We start from the raw sequence: 21,098 nt of genomic DNA on the forward strand, positions 1-21,098 counted from the left end.
TCAGTATCTTTCAAAACTCAAAACATTAAAGTTGTATATCTTTGTCTTAGAGTTCCATAGAATCTTTAATCATCTCAATCGGAGCTTTTATGAGAGAGTTATTCCCAGATTAAGAAGAAGTGTCGAAATTGTCCAGAACTGCCCAATTAACTTCGTTTTGCATTAAACGACTCCGTTTGCTTCCTAAATAAAAATATAAGAATAATGAGTACATTTAGGCACCAAATAAGTATAAAAGACTAAATATTAAGGGAGAAAAATATGACACTTTGCATGTAACCCCCGCTCATTTCTTCTTACGTAAGCTTCCTTCTTTCTTACGTAAGACTCATTCTTTCTAACGTAAGCAAATTCCGAGAATGGAATTATGCAACAGTCTGTCATTCTTTTTGGCGACTGCGAGCATCATCATGTATGCCAAACCATAACGACGTGCCTCTCGAGATATTAGGTGACTTATAAAGGACGCCTAGTGTTTTAAATGTACTGGAAATAATTATATGAGGTATTTCCAATATCGTTAAGTTAAACTTATTTTTAAATGAGACAATTATAATATTTTGAAGAGCTCCAAAATATTATAATTGTTGGAGATCATTTTAATATTAATTATTAAAGTGATTCTAGTTATTGGAAATATTATGGGATTTAAATTATATTGAAAGCTTGAATTAAATTAAATGGTTTCATCCTTTTAAATATATTAAATAAGACTTCATCATTTATTAATGATGAAGAAATATTATTTTATAAACTAAAGTTAGTTTAAAATAATATTTGTCTTAATTCCTTTAAGTGCTTTTAATTAAATTAACGTTTACGTATTTTCAAATCAGTATTTTAATCCCCCATTGTTAGATCGTTACGCGGACCCCAAGACGAAGGGACTGGATTATAAACCCAGACCCTCTCTCTTTCCCCTCACTTTTCCCTCTACTTTCTCTCTCCTCCCTCTCGGCTTGCACAGCACGCAGCACCCCTCTTTCTTGCCAAAGCTCCCATTGCACAGCCCGGCGCAGCCCCGCATCGGTGAGCCTCACCTCCACCACCGACGGCACCTCATCCCTTCGGCGAACCTCCATGTGGCCGTCCCTCCCTCTCACGCTCTCTCTTCCTCTCCCTTGCAAGTGCAAAGCCCAAACAGGCTTGATAGCCACTGCGCCGCCGTGCGCCGCCCAATGGCTCCATCGCTCCCACGGCGACCTCCCCTCCCACCGGCCACCATCCTCCACCGAAGCCAACCCCTGTTATGCAGCCCTCCCTCTCCTTCCACAGCAAGTACCCGAAATGGGTCTCCAACCCATTTCCTCATCGTGCGCCGCCGTAGACGGCCACCCACGGCCACTCAGCACCACCATGGACCTCCCCTTACCTCCCCCTTCCTCCTCCCTTGGACCCGAGGCCCATAGCTTCTCCTCCATGCACGAACACTCCTCCTCATGCACGCACAGATTGTGCACTCTCCACCACCGTGTGCCGCCACCCACGGCGTGTAACCGCCACCTTCAGCCTCCTCAGGCCACCACCAAGCCAACCCAACCACCCACAGCCCTGATCTGTCACCTATGCACGCACACTCTCTCTCACTCTCCTACGGCTTCTCCTCCACTGTGTGGCCAGATCTGCCGTCGTGAGCCACCGTGGTGCCACCTCGACATGACCACGAGATCCACCGCACCTCCCTTAGCCGAGTCCTAGGGCAAACCACCACTTTATGTGGTGGGTAATCACTGCACGTGATAGACAGTCACTGCGCATGACTGACCGACACTGTACACGGCTAGATCCACCGTGTTACACTCTTTACCACCATCACAAGGCCTTCACGAGCCCTTCCAAGACCACACTTAGCTATCCAAACGCCCAAATAGTCAACGCACGTGGGTTAGCCGCCACGTACGACCCTTCCGGCATCATCGGCTATAACGATTAGGGAGCAATGCACGGGTTATCCCGTTGATGGTATAACCCTCTATCTCTCATTATTTATGTTAGATATTGATTAGTTGACTAGGTTGTGGACTGTGGTGTTAGTATTAGGGAATGACTGTATAGTATGGAGATGTGTTGTGTAGCGAAGTGATGGGCGTTTTATGATGTGTTGTGTTGTGAAGTGTTGGGCATACTGCGTAGTGCACTGTGAAGTGTTGGGCATTCTATCTAGCGAAGTGTTGGCCTTATCTGTGTAGTGCGCTGTGAAGTGTGGAGCGTAGTTGGGAATTGTGCTGTGCAGCATTGTGGACTGTGCGGTATAGTGTGGCTGAAGAGTATGTGTAGTATTGGTGTCGTGGCATGTGGAGTGGGAATAGTACACGCTGAGTGTACTTTGTGTGTGGCGTAGTGTGACATAAAGAGAGTGTATGTAGAATATACTCTCCTAGCGTATTGTGGAATGAGAAGAGTACACGTAGAGTGTACTCTGTATGGCGTGGTGTGTGAATGGAGTACACGTGTATTCCATGTGGTGGAGTGACACACCATATGGCGGGTATGCCTTCATGGTGATGTGGCGTAACGAGTGTAAATGGAGTACATGTGGAGTGTACTCTATGTGGTTGAGAGATGCACCATATGGCAAGTATGTCATAACGGTGATAGGTAGTAGCGTGTATGAATGGAGTACACGAGGAGTGTACTCCATGTGGTGGAGTCATGCATCGTATGGCGGGTATGCCATATTGATGATAGGTTGTAGCGTGTGAAAAGGGAGTACACACGGAGTATACTCTATGTGGTGGAGTGATGCATCGTATGGCGGGTATGCCATATTGATTATAGGTTGTAGCGGGTATGAAGGGAGTACATGTGGAATGTACTCCATGTAATGGAGTGATGCACTATACGGCGAGTATGCCGTAGTGGTGATGTAGCGTAATGTGTGTGAAGAGAGTACACGTGGAGTGTACTCTATGTGGTGGAGTGATGTACCATATGGCGAGCATGCCATAATGGTGATGTGGCGTAACGTGTGTGAAGGGAGTACATGCGGAATGTACTCCATGTGGTGGATTGATGCACCATATGGCGTGTACGCCATAATGGTGATGTGGTGTGTATGAATGGAGTACACGAAGAGTGTACTCCATGTGGTGGAATGATGCATCGTATGGCGGGTATGTCATATTGATGATAGGTTGTAGCATGTGAAAAGGGCATACACGCAGAGTGTACTCTATATGGTAGACTAATGCATCGTATGGCGGGTATGCCATATTGATGATAGGTTGTAGCATGTGGAAATGGAGTATACGTGGAGTGTACTCCACGAGGTAGCGACACTCCGTGTGACGTGTCGCAGAGATAAGGATGGTTTTGCAGTTGATGGGCGTAAAACGTGGTGAATAGTGTCGGGAATTGTAGAACAATATCCCGAAGTAGTTATAGTGCAACCTGTAGTCTGAGGTGACAAGTGTTACCGTGATGGACTTATGGCTAGGAGTATGCGTGAAGTAGCAGAACAAGTATAAGAGTACGCAGCAGAAGCATGACTGGGCAATGTCAGGAAGTGACGTGGTTCCTAACAGTCAGGCCTATGATGGGTGAAGAGTTATTGTAGAAATGATGTAACAGGAACGTGACGAGATGTCACGATGTGACATGAGTACGTGAGGAACCGTACTCGTGATGAGTTAAGGAGTTGATGTAAGAAATAACGTAGCGGGATGTCAAGTGACGTGACAAGGTCATGGTATAGCTCGGGTGTAGTCTCGAGCTATATGACGTGACATAAGACGTAATGGTGAATGAAGCCTTGTCATGTTAAGTGTTGGGATGAACTGTCAAAAGGGACGAATAGCATGAAGAGTCATGCTAGTCGAGTTAAGAGAATGTTGGAATCGGAATATGGCCCTTATCCCTACGAGCAGGTGATCAACATGTTATATGTTGATCTTAGGTGATAAAGGGGTAAGGTACATGTGTAATCTGGTTAGACACATGTGCCGGACGGATTCACCATATGTAATGGGTAATCTGTCCTGAGCACAGTTACACAGTGCTTAAGCCTCAGAGTTGGTTTAGAGTCGTGTGGCTTGTATAGATGGGAATGAGGATTTAGTATGGGCTAGGATGTATGGAGGTAGTGACGGGTGTATTGTCTAGGATTGGGATGCTTGACTTAGTTGGTCTGAGTCATGCATCAAGATGAGTTCAATAAGGAGAATAAGACGAATGTCTTAGTGTCTTAATCCTAAGGTGAATCATGGGTTCACTTTAGTGAATGAGCACTCGAGGCAAAACATTGAGTTGGAAGATGTGGTGACCGTAGTGGTCCCCAAAGGTTTTAACATAGCAAAGGGCACGTAAGTGCATGGGATAGAAGGAGAGTGTTCCATGTATAGTGTAGTTCTATTTATAGTTTAAGTTGCTTATGCATTAGATAGAGAATGATGCTAAGGTATGTGTATGCATGTAGGTTGCCAGCTGACACGCGCATGAATGGACTGCATGGTATGAAAGTTGCATGGAGTTCAGGTAAGTATTACGTTCATGCCCTTCTAGAGTTTTCTAGAAATTACACGAAACGAAAACAAAAAACTTTTATCCTTAAGAAAATGCTTACGAAAGAAGATGCTATGCTTTCAAACGTATAAGTACATATAGCCCTTCCATGAAAACCCATTTTTATGCACCCAAAGTTATTAATTGTACGCATGCAAATAAATGACTATACGGCGTATCTATTGTACGTATTTTCTAAGAAAATGAACTAATGTAAATGCACGAAAGACGAGCTTGAGTCGACGCCTTCATGGATCCTACAAACCGACGCTGTCGCGACCACCACAAGGTGATGCTCGTGGACGCCGTAAAGGCCAACGTTCAAGGTGATGCTTACGGATGCCTGAAAGGCGAAGTTTAAGCCTGTACTTTATGTTTTATGGACGGTACGAACTGATACTTTTATGAATGCCACGAAGTGATACTCGTGGATGTCATGAAAGAGGATGTTCAAGGCCATGCTCACGAAATGATGTTTTCTCATGAAAAGAAATGTTTTCTCATGAAATGACTGTTAAAGGAAAGAAAGAACTGAATAAAAGCTCTATCTCTTTAGAGCTGACATGAATGAATGAAAGAATGAAAGGAAAGCATGAAATGTATGAAAATACGTAACAACCACATGAATGAATGAAAAGGGGTACCCATTGAATGAATGGGCAAATTGCAATGTCGGGCAGTAGTACTGGTAGTGCACCCAGTGCTGCACCCTAACGGAATGGGATTCCAACCTGTGGCCACGGGCGAATCCATTGGCCATAGGGCCACTAACCCTAGCACACGGGGCGTAATAGTGTGTACTAGCCTATGAAAGTGAAAGAAAGAATGTATGTATGCATGTATGTACGTATGCATGAATGCACTTTAAGAAATGAAGGCACTGCACTCTTGCAGAAATGAAGGCACTGATAGGTAACACATTTTACGAAAAGAAAATCCATTTTGAAAGGAAAATCCCGTCCAGTGACATTTTCAAATGAACGCACGTATGCACGCATGCATGTAAGTATAGTATGTATGAATGATGAATGCATGAATGAAAACCTATGTTATTATATTTTAACTGCACGAAGTAATGCTTATGAGTCTTCGACTCATTTTAGTTTTTATGTATGTCCCTCCCCCTAGGAAAGGAAATGAACTGCACGCGTCAGGACGAACATGGCCCATGGGGAAGAGCACGGAAGTCTAGGCACGAGCATTTAAATTGTAAGAGAGGCCTTTTATTATTAAAATTGATATTTTCCGTTGTAAACTTCTTTTATTGTAAAAGTACATTTTTATTTTATAAACGTAGAGTCTTGCATCCTGGGAAGAAGCAAAAAGTTTTAAATCGGATGGTAATTCCCGTCATCCTTTCTCAAAATATTTTATAAAAAGACCCACCACAAGGACGGGCGTTACATTGCATTCTCATCATAAAGGAATATCTAGGATTGGGATTGAGTTGAGCTCCACTCTATTAGAACCCCTTACTATTTTTGCATACGATTGTTGAGAAGATTACTTTATACATTGATCCAAAACAACCTTCTCCTAGCTTTTAAGAAACAGAGAATTTATGCTTGGCCGCAACTATCCTACTCAGGTCAAAGCCACTACGATTTCCTTGACAAAAGCCACTACAAAATGAAATTAACTAAACAAAGATACTGAAAGAAAGCAATCAAACAGAAAAAGAATAGTAAGAATTTAAAAGATTATAAAATAGATGAAAAAATCTCAAAGGTACTATAAAATTAAAGATAAGTATCAACAGAATTGAAACATTTCAATGTAAGACTAGCTCTTCTGGAACTTAATATCATTCACTTTGGATTTCTCTTGTATTATACAATTGATCCCTGCACATCGTTTTATAGGCATAGGGGAAATAAGGAATATGCAAGGGTGATATAGGAATTAATAAGATGTAATGCCTCATTCTCGAGAGTCCAGAGAGTTAATTCATATTACCTGATAATCAATTCCAACATTGCTAATACACTTCCAAAAGCTCCAAATCAAACATAAACACTTCAAATTTAATTAAGCACACATACTCATATATCAAATCCTAAATATAGTAACTCCAAAAATATCAACTTCTCTACATGTCACTTAAACTCACATTTCAACAATATAATTAACAAAAATACCAATACTTATCGAAAATTTTCTATTCTTACTCCACTATTCTTAAGTTATCTCACCCAATGCTTCATAGTCTTGATCCTCAGCTAAAAAATTCAAAATCATCTGAAAATATTGTGAAGATAAAGGGGGTGAGTTATCAACAACTCAGTAAGCAGAGAACATATACTAGTATGCAAACATGAGCATTCACAGATTTCAGAATGCATAACAAAATACTTTTTATTTTCAGAATGAAGAGTCAGAACATGTTATCAAAAATATCAGAGCGAAAGTTCAAAAATATTCTTATTCAAACTTTCATTGGCACAACATAACTGAAACATCATATTAGAACAGAATTCCATGTTTAACTCCCGTGGTAGAGTTGTGCAAACCCCGGCGGCCAACCGAGCAGAAACAGAATGTGAATCTTCCCCTTATCATTCTCGGAGCCCCGACTGTGCACATAGGAAAGACCACGCAAAAAACTGGTGCACCAAAAATAGAAAAGTTGGTACCAACCCAAACAGAGGCCACAGTTTTACACTCGTGGTAAAGTTAGAACAGAACAGAAACAGAATGTCATGCCTGAGGTTTCAGAAATCATATCATATCACATCAGAGTACAGAACATTTTCATAACAAAACAGAACAGAATCAGATTACAAAAATATAATTATACACTTTTTTTCATATTCGCTCTCTTTTGCATAGTTCAGAAAGATAATGTCAAAACTTTGCTCATGTCTGCATCAGTCATGACAGAAAGTACTTTATTCTTAAACATAATTTCATGAGTCATGCAGAACAAATAACTAAGGTCATTTCAAATTTCTTTTCATAACAAAACATTCATATTTTTCTAAAAATCAACCTCAACTCATTTTATTTATTTTTATGCAAAGTCTAGCATAGGAACTCTGCTTACCTGGACTTCTTAGCTTTTTAGAATTTTCCTCAAAAATGTTGAGTCGACTATAAATCGTAACCTATAAAAATAATCATGTAATTTCCGTAATTTTCCAATCAAACACGTATTTCGATATTTAAGCCTAAGCTTCTAAAATAACCTATTTTAATTCCTCAAAATTTAAAGCCCTCATAATCCTAAAATATATCATCACTTTCTAAAATCATCAATATCCACCATAACCAACGTCGAACTCAAAACATCAATATTTAAACCTGAAACAGGCAACAAATCTTACCGCATAAACCAATCACACAACAAACTCCATCATCCAATCCAACCGACCTTATTACTCCTCGAACTCAGTCCGGCACAACCAACCTATTGACAGTAAAATGAGTTAGTGCAAAAATACATTTAAATCACGAAAGTTCTTTGGAAAAATACTTACAACACTATAATATAATTTTTGAAAGATCACAGAGGTGCAAGAGGTAACGGCATAGCAACAGAATAGTGCAAAATGCACTGTGGTCGTGGGTCTCAAAATCCACTTTTGAACAGGGACAAACTAAGACTCGAGATTACTAGGGAAGGGCTTAGGGATGTCAGTGAAGCTAATGGTGGTGGTGGTTAGCCGTGGGTGGCGACATATAGGGCGGTTGAAGGCCAAAATGTCCAAAATGGAAATGTTGATGCTGAAGCTTCACTGGTGGTGGATCAGAGTTGGGATGGTGGTTTAGGTTGCTGGGAGGTCAAGGAAGATGTGGTGAAGAGATGGTAGCCGGAGGTGGCGTGACGACGGCATGGGAACACAAAGAAGGCCGCGGCTTGATGCCAAGCGTGGGGGCTCATGACTGCACAAGAGGGCTGGAAAATGACACACATACGGAAGAACGGAGGCCTCGCGCGCAGGAGAGAAGAGAGAGAGAGGAGAAAGAAAATGGGGGGAAAAGAAAAGGAGAAAAAAAGAAAAAAAAAAAGGTAAAAAAAAGAAAAAAGGGAAAAAGAAAAAAATGAGGGAAAGAAATGAGGTTCAATCCTCACATCGGGCCATCCCTTTGGTTTCAGACAATATGACTTCCTAAGTCATACTCCCTTAATAGACCCACTCTGAATGTGACCTTTCTGATGGAGAGATGGAATTGGGCTTTCCTGTATGACACCACCACTCTTTTGAACATTTTCTGGAAATACAATAGTCAAGGCTAAAGGACTCCTATCCAAGCATACCTGGAGTCAGAAGCATGTGTGGAGGACGTCTGATAGCCAGACTCTCCTAAGGAAGCAAGGAAGAAGTGGTGCAACGATTTAATGAACTCAACGTTGTTTGGTAGATTAGCTTCTAAGACAACATTGGAGAATGTGGATTGAATGTTGCATATAAGAGGTATTTGCATATTCTATAACCTTCCCCTTTTTGTGCATAAATAAATAAGTTTCTAATCATTATGTTTATCTTATGTTCATTTCCTATTTTCGAGAATTTGGGTGTGTTTTTTGTTTTTCACTAAACTATAATCTCGATGTGAATATTTGTATTTCTATGTGAGTAAGTGTACCATGCTTCAATTATCATGGGACCAGACGGAGTTCACCATTCCTGCGAGACAACGCCACGAATTTCAAATGGGTAGAGGGATTCCCCATGAGTAATTGGGGTCAGACAGTATCATGTTGGACCTTACCTAATAGACTGGATGAAGAATCCCCTGGAGTATCACGTGATGGTGTCTTCTAGTTGGTTGGCCAGGTAGACATTTTCCATGTGTAACATGTGATCTTTGTGTGAAAGTCGACTTGCGTTGGGGTCTAGGCATTCCTTGCACCAGGATGGATGGGTAGAAGGGATTTCCCTAGGTCCGACGATGGAGTAGCTCATCCCATAATCTCCCATCGAGCGACGAATGTCTGTGTGATGACGATTGTGCCCCTGGAACCGATGTGAAGTTATGGATTTGATCTACTAGAGCAAAGGGTGATTCCTCCTCATATTATTGATTGCGCTTTAAATTATACCTTACATAAGAGGATAATTCCTCATAGGGTGATTCCTTGTCATACTTACATGTACGTATTTCATTATAAGGGTGATTCCTCACCGTGTTAATGGAGCCATGTATTTATGCCAAAAAGGGTGATTCCTCACCAAGCATATATATGTGTGTCTTTCCCTATTTACATGAAACTGTTCATTGCATCTTCAGGAGCATTATCTCTCATTAGCAGTCATTGTCATAGCTACTTAATCTACATACGGTTTCATTCTCAAAACCATAGACTTCGATACATATTTAGAACCAGGAGTGATACTCGAGGAAAAAGAGCCAGACATGCCCGCACCCTAAGGATGGAGGCTTGTCTCTATCATTGGAGTCATGCATCATTTTGAATTGTACTTAGTACTTGCCAAGGGGTGACCACTTGTTTTTGGTCTGCTTGTTTATAAGGAATGTCCAAAAATTATTTCTATGATGTTTCTTAGACTTCTGGTACTACAAGGTTTAGTTTACTGACTAAACCTCTATCTTTTCCGTTGCAAATTTATATCGATATCCAACACACATACTTCCATTTGGATGAGGCACGCCGATTCTCAACGAAACCTTGGGTGTTAACCATTTGGCTAACACCCTTGGCACCATATAATCTCGCTAGAACCTCTACACGAGGGACAGGGCGCCACAATCATTTTCTCCTATTCAAAAATATGTAAAGGATGAGCTTCTTCCATGTAAAACTGATTCATGACTTTTTTTGTATATGCTGATTGATGGACAAGAAATGAATTTGAAAAGTGTTGAATTTGTAGATCAAGACAAAATTTTGTTTTTCCAAGGTCTTTGTTTTCAAAGTCATTTTTTAAATAAATTGTGGTTTTCATGAGCTCTTCTAGAGTCCCAACAAGATATAAATTATATACATATATCACAAAAATTGTAATCGAAAATTTGACGTTTTAATGAAAACACATGGACATGCTGGATTATTTTCAAATCCTTATTTTACTAGATATTCACTAAGGCGATTGTGTGACATGCGTCCAAATTGCTTTAACCCCTATAAAGATCTTTGTAACTTGATAGAACAAATACTTCAAAATTTTGAATTCCATGCTTCAGGCATTATCCAGTGATTCATATAAATATGTCGTAATAACATCCATTAAAAGCATATCCAAATTTTTTGTGACTACCAAATTAATAAAAAATCTAAATGTAATTACTTCAACTACAGGAGAATATGTTTGTTCGTAATCAATACCAGGTTTCTTTGAGAAACCTTGTGCAACAAGCCATACTTTGTATCTCATAATTTCATTTTTCTCATTATGTACGTTTATGTAAAAATATCCACTTATATTCAATAGGTATCTTACCTAGAAGTGATTGGACAACATGTGCAAATATTTTACGCTTTGCTAGTGACATTAGTTCGGCATGAATTGCTTATTTTGTTTTTTTCAATCATTTCTACGTCGACGTTATTCGACTGTTTTTGGTTAAATTTCATCATCACTTATGGTGATACTTAAAGCAATTTTAAATGAAAACATGCAGTGTACAACAGTTTTATTTCTATCGAATAACTCTCCCGTACTAATATAATTTATTGATATTTCATTATTTTTAGGTACATTTTTATCTTTGGGGGATAACTCTTTAGGAGATTCCACTTCAAGGGATTCTATTTTGGGAGAATTTTGTACAGAAAATTTGAATGGATCTATTGCTCTTGGTGCATGTTTTGTGGGTATGGTCTCTTCATCAGCATCAACTTTTTTTTATTTGTACTTCTCTTTTCTAGAAAGTCTTAGCCTTTGCATCAATAGGTCTTCCACACTTCAGGCATGTCTTAGACTTACTAGCTGTTATATTATTCAATTATCCTGTAGGGACATTGATCATTGCTAGAGCATTAGCAGCAGAAATGTGAGATTTTACTATCTTCTTATTGTCGGTAAAAACATTCAGTTATTGGTTTGCAATAGCTTTCAAATGATGATCCTCTGAACTTATTGTTCACATTGACTTGTACGAGAATCAAGATGAGATATCATCAAAGTGTTCCATATTATTTATTTTTGTATTTTAGAAAAATTTTCTCTCCCTAATGGTACGAAAATTATTTCATAATTGATTCCAGATAACCAAGACAATAATGCCAAGGAATAAAGATCTTTGGGTCAGAGCTCTTCTAGTACACTACAACCTATGATTCATTTGTTTTTTTTTTTTTTTGTTGTTGTATAATATAACCTAGAAGTGAAAGCTGGCAATTTTTCTGATATGAGTTTTTGACCGTGATTTATTTTTGTAATGTAAAGATATTCATCATTGCCTTCATTAGTGGTTTCAACATGATACCGATTATAATGAATATTTTTAAAATTGAGCAAATTTCTTCTATATTTCAAAGAATATAAAGCATCGTCAATATAAAATTTTATATTACCACTTGATATAGGTTCACCAAATGTTTGGATGTACAACAGTATGTGATCAATGCCCTTTCATACCACACATGTGATATTTATCTTCATATTTCTTTATAGGTTTATTTTGTATTCCTTTATTTTCATCTTACTTTATCGCAATGTGGTTCCCTTTCTGATGATATGAAGCATTTATTTTCGAAAAACTTTGAGTACGCTCCTTTTGATTTCGATAGTTTTTTCTATTATGTACACGTCCACGACCACGATTTCCTTATTGTGATAAATGAGATTTCATTCGCTTCAAGGAATAGAGTAGAACCTGTTGAATGAGACTAATGATTTTTCATTAATAACTTATTGTTTTGTTTAACTACTTGTAAACAAGATATTACTTTAGAATACTTGTTGAACTTTTGCTCTCGATATTGCTGTTGCAAGAGCATATTCGAGTCAAGAATATGTTATATGTTTCTTTTCAAACATATCCTTACCAGTGGCTTTTTTTTTTATATAATTTCAATTATTAACTTATTTTTTAAAAGTGTAGAGTTTTATTCACTAATAATCTTGCAACTTTAGGTGCATCAAATCATAATGAGCTTTTTGGAAGATCACAGTCTTGTGGTACTCATATCATTCCATTAAACTATCACATAAAATCAATGGATATTTTATTGTAAGGTACTCAGTTTTCAATTATTCATGTAAATGATGATGAAGAAAATTTATTGCTCTAGGACGATCCTTCAGTACGCTTCATTTCCTGCTTAAATAGTATTTCCAAGATTCATTGCATCAAGATGAATCTCAGCATCAACAATCCATGATAAATAATTGTTGTCAAAAATATTGAGGGCAACATATTGGAGTTTTGTAAGATTCGAGATGACTTATAACAAAAATATTAAGTAGAATGAGGAAGAAGTACTTAAAATCAAACTAACGTATAGAAGTCAAGAATATTTATTTCATTAATATGATAACATTTTATTCTATATAATATCACATAGATCATATCAAGATTTTATAAAATGATGTATATTGCAATAAGCATATATCAATATCTATAGAAGAGAAACTTATAGTGGTTGGGAAATGTTATGCAAGTTTCTTATCAAAGATCAAAAGAGCATAATGGTTGGCTAGCGGCTCGTATTGATACCGTATTATAAGATTAAATAGAAGTATCAAGAGAATTGAAAGATTGGAATGTAACTTTTGAGAATATTTTAGCCACTCAGTAGCAGTTTCTTTATTACATGTCGGACACGCTAACTTCCTTTTCGTACTCCAGCCGGAAAGATTCCCATATGCCGGGAAATCTTTTATGGTCCACATTACCGCAGCATGCATCTGAAAAGATGTCGACGTGGATGCATCATCAGTTCTAATACCTGTTTCCCATAACTCTTTCAGCTCTTCAATCAACGGCTGCATGAATACGTCAATGTCATTCCCAGGTGATCTCGGGCCAGGGATGATTAAAGTTAACAAAAAGTTTGAGGCCTTCATGCACCTCCATGGTGGAAGATTGTAAGGAATCAATACTACGGGCCAAGTGCTATAACTTGTACTCATATTCCCAAAAGGGTTGAATCCATCTGTTGTGAGTCCTAGGCGCACGTTCCGAGCTTCTATCCCAAACCCTGGATATTGATTATCGAAAGACTGTCACGCAAGTGAATCAGCTGGGTGCCTCATATATGTGTAATTCTTAACTCTTTTCTCATCGTGCAACCTCATATCATGAGCTATTTTTTTACACATATATAGTCTTTGCAACCTAGGTTTCAAGGGAAAATACTGCAACACCTTAACCGGCACGTTTTTCTTACTCTTCCACCTCGACTCTCCGCATACAGGACATACTTGTTTCTCCTCGTTCTCCTTCCAGAACAGAACACAATCATTCTTGCATGCATGTATGGAATTGTACTCAAATCCTAATCATTTTCTCCATTGTTTCGCTTCATAAAAGTTCTTGGGCAATGCAGACCCTTTGGGAAGCACCTCATTAAATAAGTCCAATACCATGTTTATTGCTTTCGTCGACATCCCACACAATGACTTAATGTGAAGCAACCGCACAATAAATGACATTTTGGAATGTTTTGTACAACCTGGATAAAGCTCGCGCTTTGCATTTTCACACATTGAAGCAAAACTTTCACAATCAGTCCCTCCACCACTTGAGGCATTGTTTTTAACCCCATCCATAAACATCCCAGCTCCAATGTCACCCAACATCTCCTCCATCTCATCCTACTCATATTCATCATCCATATGCCGCAAATAATTGTGATGATTGACCAATACATCTGCTGACTGTTCATACGGCTCACCATGCAGTACCCATCGGGTATATCCCAGATCCATACCGTTCACAAATATATGACTTTCTACTTCATCCAATCCTATCGCACACAAATTTTTACACTCTCGACATGGACACTTAATATAACCACGACTATCAGCAGAGGCCCGTGCAAAATCAATGAAGGTTCTTACTCCACGTGCATAAGGTACGTAATCATTTCCAAGTCTATCACCCAGACGCATCCACTTTTTGTCCATTTCTAAAAACATCTATCTATTAATAACAAGTACATTGAAAAATCACATGCATCTCATGCTCCAATTCTCATTGCTTTTTTGATAAGGTAGTTGGTCCTATCCCATTCGAGATTATATTCTTCATATTGCACAAATGTCGTCACTCTACTACTTTCCACGTTAGAAGAAATTTCAGCAGTACCTCTTCATAGTTCTCCAAATATACATATTCAAATAAAGAGATTGTGACCCTACGAACAGTATACTCAAAAAAAAGTAGAGGAAGACACCGAAACTTCATATTAAATGTGGAAAATAGGGAGTAACAAAAATGTGCAATATAGATAATATAATCCCAAACTGTCCACACTGGACAATTCAGGAATTAGTGGATAAATAAATGTACACTTATTCCCAAACGGGTCCAAGGTTATTTATGCAATGACCCACCATATCTATCAAAAAACACTGCAAACAATATCCTCATGTTCTGTGTCTAGATTGTCAAACAAATAGTATTCCATGTTATATTGTTAAACTAGAGAGAGATAGAAGAATATCTTCACAAGTTTTCTATTATGAATAGATAACGAGGGAGAATGATCTTGAAGAAATATCGAAATTTTAGTCTAATTGCTTAACTGTCATAGACTCTCCAGTCCTAACAACTCTCAATTAGTAATTGTCAAGACCGAAAGAGAGTAGTCAAGGCCGGAGAGACAATGATAGTCAAGCAAATTGATAAACATTTCTTCAAGATCATTCTGCCTCGTTGTTATTATATAATTGTTATTATATAATTGTTAGTATAATTGTTATATATAATTTTAAAGGTTATTATATGATTTTAATTATTATCATTATACATTTATAATCTTAATTGTTATACTTAATTGAGTGAGTTATTTATTTATATAGATAATAAGTATATAATTTTTATATAAGCATTTATTTGATCCTTATTTACTTACTCTTTAGTTTATAATAAATAAGTATATTTATTCCAACTCTACTTATTTGGTAGATACAGACTCTTTTATTGAAGAGTATTTTAAAGGTTATAATATAATTTTAATTATTATCATTCTTAAAGTATAATTTTAATTGTTATACTTAATTTCAAATATTATAATATAATATTAATTATTCTAATTCTTAAAGAGTTATTTTAATTGGTATAATTAATTTCAAAGGTTATAATATAATATTAATTATTATAATTCATAAAGAGTTATTTTAATTGTTATACTTAATTCCAAATGTTATTATAACATTTTAATTATTATCATTCTTAAAGTATCATTTTAATTGTTATACTTAATTTCAAATGTTATTATATAATTTTAATTGAGTGAGTTATTTATATTTAATAAGTAATTATTAATTATAGTTATTGTATGTATATATAGTTAAGATATATATTATATATTGTTAAGATATATACTTTTTTTTAAAAGCAAGTTTTATACTATAGTTATAATTAGAATAATAATCATATTCTAACTAAATTAGTATGAATATATTATATATACTTATTAAATGTTAGATGTTAAATCTCATATTAAATGTTTTTAATCTTTACTTAAATTAAAATCCTAAATTTATAATTTTCTTGTCAAAGAACAAATTTAAAAAACACAAAAAAATTATTATATAAAAAATTCACATAAATACGAAAAACTAAACAAAATATATTTCTAACTATATAAATATATATTCACACAAAATTCACAAATAATAATCATAATTATTTCAAGAGTGAGCATAAAATGATAACAATATGTATTAACATATTCCTAAACTTGAGTAAGCAATAACCATGTATTAACAAAACCTAAAGACAATATATTTCTAAACATGTTAACATATTCAAACAAAATTCAGAAACAATAATCATAATATTTCAAATCCATATCACAACATATTCACAATAACTCGCAAATTATTCACAAACTATACAAACAATAATCACAATATTTCAAATCTATATCACAACATATTCACAATAACTCACAAACTATTCACAAACTATACAAACAAAAATCACAATATTTCAAGAGTAATCATAAAATGTATAAACATATTGATAAAGTTTAGAAATATACCTAACACTCACAATATCCTCTTACAAATCCAAAGCTTTCAACTTGCCAAAACAACCAATCCTTCAAAAAAAATACAACATTAATTTATTATTTTGTATTATATAACAAAAACACAATACAAATATCATAAAATTAAAAAAAAAAAAAGACAAAAACTCAATATTTTTTTCTTACCAAAACTCAACGGGACTCTCACTCTAACTCTCACTCTCGCTCTCTCACATCCCTCTCTCACGTCCCCCTCTCTCACTCAACCCTCTCTCTCTCTCCTGCAGGAGACTCTCTCTCAACTCTCTCTCTGTTGCGCACATGGGAGAAGCAGAAATGAGCCGCTTCCTCCAGTGCGTGTAATCATTAAGTCTAAAATTATTAGACCAGACGTTCAAACGTTTAAGTTGTACGTTCGAAAGTTGTATTATCCCACCCAATTTTAAGATGACGTTCAAACGTAAGAAAATAGGATAATTTTTCTGCGATTCACGTTCGAACGTTTTATATAAACGTTCGAACGTACCCTTCGTATGATAGAGCATGAAATCTAGCGGAAAATTTCCCGCACTTTTATTTTCATGTTTGAACGTTAAGGAATTTGTCGTTCGAACGTTCATAGATTTTCACCGACTAACATTCGAACGTACAACTTGCACGCCAAACGTTCATATCATCAAAGAGTTGCCATAATCGAGCAGAAAATTTCCCACACTAATTTCCTAACGTTTGGACGTTCAAAAATTTGGTGTTCGAACGTTATAATTTTCTAGTGATTTTCAGTCACTAACATTCGAACGTAAAGTATAAATGTTCGAATGTTTAGATCATCACATAGATACCTTAATCAAGCGGGAAATTTCCCACACTTTTAGTTTAATGTTCGAACGTTATAATTAAAACGTTCGAACGTACCCTTCCTATCAGATATAAAAAATATAGTGGGAATACATTATTAAAGTTCGAACATTAAAAAATCATGGTCGAGCGTAAATTTTTATTCAATAGTTAGTATTCATTAATATAATAGTTATATATACGTATTATTTTCTAGATACTCACAATATTTCTCTTCATTATAATTTTTTTTTTAAAGTTGAAAAAAATACCAACTTCTTCCCACTATTTTCTTATTTCATACAACCTGGTTGTTCGAGATATTCTTTGTTACTCCATAAATTCTGCATTATATACTATATTATAGTGTAGTATATATACTATATTTTATATATATATATAGTATGATAGCATAATACTTTAGATGAAAACATAATTAATATAATATATATACAATACCCTATATATAAATCAATAATATATAATTAATAAAATGAACAACAAAACTTATATATATATATATAATGCACTATATAAATACTATATAGTAATGATTTTCTTGAATCACATTATCGGAGGGTCATAATTTGTATGACTTTCAACTACATCCAAATATATGATTTTCAACTTCATCCAACCTAGTTCCATACCGTTCATAAATATTCCCGACTTTCAACGACTATCAGCTGTCGCAGTACGGTTGAGGCTACCACTTAATGGATACCTATCTCGATATCTGAAGATACGTACGACCCACTTCATAGCCACAAACGCAACTACAACGTGATCACCAAGCTAGCTAGTTAGTCGGTCCTCTATATATTTATTACTTGTAACATGCACAATCATGGAGGATGTTTGAATGTTACTTTGAAAACAAAATGGATCGATCCTCTCCAAAAAAATGCACCTTGCTATTTACTGATCCAATGGCCAGTCCCGTCTTTGATCTCCTTCTATATGAAAAAAATATTATACTTTATATATAGTTAAGTTATATACTTTTTTTTTTTTTTAAAGACATAATTTACACTATACTTATAATTTGAATAATAATCATATTCTAACTAAATTAATATGAATATATTATATATACTTACTCCATGTTAAATATTAAACTTCATATTATCTGTATATTAAATGTTTTTAATCTTTACTTAAATTAAGATCATAAACTTATAATTTTCTTATTAAACATATTCAGTAACAATTCAAAAAAAATAATCACAATATTTTAAATCCATATCACAACATATTCACAATATTCTCACAATAATATTTATACACATATTAATTCATCAATGAACACCATAAACTCACAAACTATTCACAAACAATAATCACAATTATTTCAAGAGTAAGCATAAAATCACAATAACATATATAAACATATTGCTAAACTTTAGAAATATAACTAGCACTCACAAATTCAAAAAAATCAATTAATCTAATTGTCATTCATTAGGGAGAGTAATTTAATTCCAATCAATCTATTTAAGAAATTGTACACTAGAATTTTGGGTACTAGATTGTAATAATAAAGTATTTTATTTTAGACAAGTAATAAGAGCATGTGGTTCTAATGTTGATTTCATTAGTTTATAATAGATCATATATATAATATATTATATATTATATTATATAATATTAGATATATATTGTACTATATATATAATACAATATATATAATATACTATATATATTATAGTATAATATTATATATTATAATGCTATATATAACATTATAATATATAACATATATTAATAATATAATATATTATAGTTAATATTTTAGAAAATAAATCAAAAAATGTTCGAACGTACTAAGAATTACGTTTGAACGTTTTGTGTATATAAGGTGGAAACAGAACCACGAAACGTCATTTTCACCGTTATCATCGTCATTATGTTGCACGCCGCTTCTCCTCCGTCGCTGCCACCTTCAAACTCCACCACAACCGTCATTAAAAGATAGGCATTCATCTTTTAATCAAATAACATGTAGTTTATTTGAGATTTGGATTGAGGTTTGTTTAAAAAGGGATAAGTGGTGGCCGGATTCTCAACTCTATTTTCCGGCCACCACGGCTTGCCATTGGTCAAATAGTCTCCGTATAAATGTTTCTTGAAGTGTATACTTCATTTCTACGGTGGCATTTCGGCATTTAGAACGTTGTAGATTAATTTTTGAGATTTCAATAATGGCTGAGTTCACTCAGCCATTCTGTCTCGTAACGCTTGAACGTTTCACCAAAACGTTCCAACATATGACGTTTCAATTACATAGCTGTTAAGGCTTATACATTTGAACGTTCATTTTTTACATTCGAACGTTATTTTTCATAAATTTTACTTCCAAACGTTTAATGAATACATCCGAACATACTACTTTTTTAACTTTCTTTAAGCTTTAAGGTTCAAACATAAATCATTTACGTTCACACGTAAAACAATACCATGAACGTATAAGATACACGTTCGAACGTATGTCGTTTAAATTTATTTGCCGTTTATGTTCGAACGTTTCACCAAGACGTTCGAACATACGACGTTACAATTATATAGCCGTTAAGGCTTATACGTTCGAACGTGTATTGTTTTACATTCGGACACTATTTTCGTAAAAGTTACGTCCAAACGTTTAATTATAATGTCCGAACGTACTACTTTTCTACTTTATTTATGCTTCAACGTTCGGACGTTCATATTTACGTTTGCACGTAAAACACATACGTTTGAACGTACAACATAAACGTTCGAACGTACGTCAGCCAATATTTATTTACTACTTATGTTCGAACGTGTATGTTAAACGTTCGCACGTATGTGTTTTGCTTGCGAACGTAAAGGAAACACGTCTGAAAGTTTTATCTTAATGTTCGAACGTGTCTTTTACTATGTTCGATCGTTAATGCAGAGTAGCTTAAAATTAACACAAAAAATGCATCAATGTAAATAATTTTTTTCTTTCTATATTTTCAGGATATGGCTCATTCTCTACATACTAAGAAACGAGGGAGGGAAGGAGCCACTCAGGACACTGCTGGTATCGGGGCTCATACTATTATGATAGAGCGAGAGGTCCTGATTAATGAGTTCGACAAACTTATTTGGGAGCAGACGAACCTGAGAGATGTTTTCCTCAGTAAAGGCTGGGGAAATATCTGTACATTGAGGGGGAAGGCATACCCCTCAATGGTTCAGGAGTTCTATATGGGGATGTGTGCCATGCCTCAGGACACATCCTCTCACACCGTGACTCTACGCGGTGTTTCCATTGAGATTTCACCAGATGTCATCGCCGAGCACCTCGGGATTCATCGAGGAGTTGACACATCTGCACACGCTACATCCCGTGAGGATGTAGCCACTTCTGCATCATCTACTGGTGGCCCATTTGAGCCAGCATCAGCCAGAGATGCAGACCGATCAGAGGCCGAGGATACTGGCCTCGAGGCTTGAGATGATGACCGAGATGAGGATTTCTACATTCTCACCGGGAGGGACCGCATGCAAATCGAGAGGAAGAACGCATTCAACCAGAACCATCTGCTACCTTTCTTCTGCATGTTGCACCTTATTGTTGCAACAAACGTGGATCTTGTGGCACATAAAACCACATTTAGTCGGCTTTGGGCACAACTTTTGATAC

General features: G+C 36.0%; 1 protein-coding gene across 1 annotated transcript in view; it reads right to left on the reverse strand.

The window, feature by feature from the left end:
- Positions 1 to 1,082, reverse strand: part of LOC121265777 — a 6,196-nt gene extending 5,114 nt beyond the window's left edge. Inside the window, exon 1 of the mRNA XM_041169446.1 lies at positions 991 to 1,082. Within this exon, the coding sequence (XP_041025380.1) occupies positions 991 to 1,082 (92 nt within the window). The remainder of the gene's footprint in view (positions 1 to 990) is intronic.
- Between the last annotated feature and the right edge of the window lie 20,016 nt (positions 1,083 to 21,098).

Source organism: Juglans microcarpa x Juglans regia, chromosome 5D, assembly GCF_004785595.1.
Source record: "Juglans microcarpa x Juglans regia isolate MS1-56 chromosome 5D, Jm3101_v1.0, whole genome shotgun sequence".
In the NCBI taxonomy this organism is placed as follows: domain Eukaryota; kingdom Viridiplantae; phylum Streptophyta; class Magnoliopsida; order Fagales; family Juglandaceae; genus Juglans; species Juglans microcarpa x Juglans regia.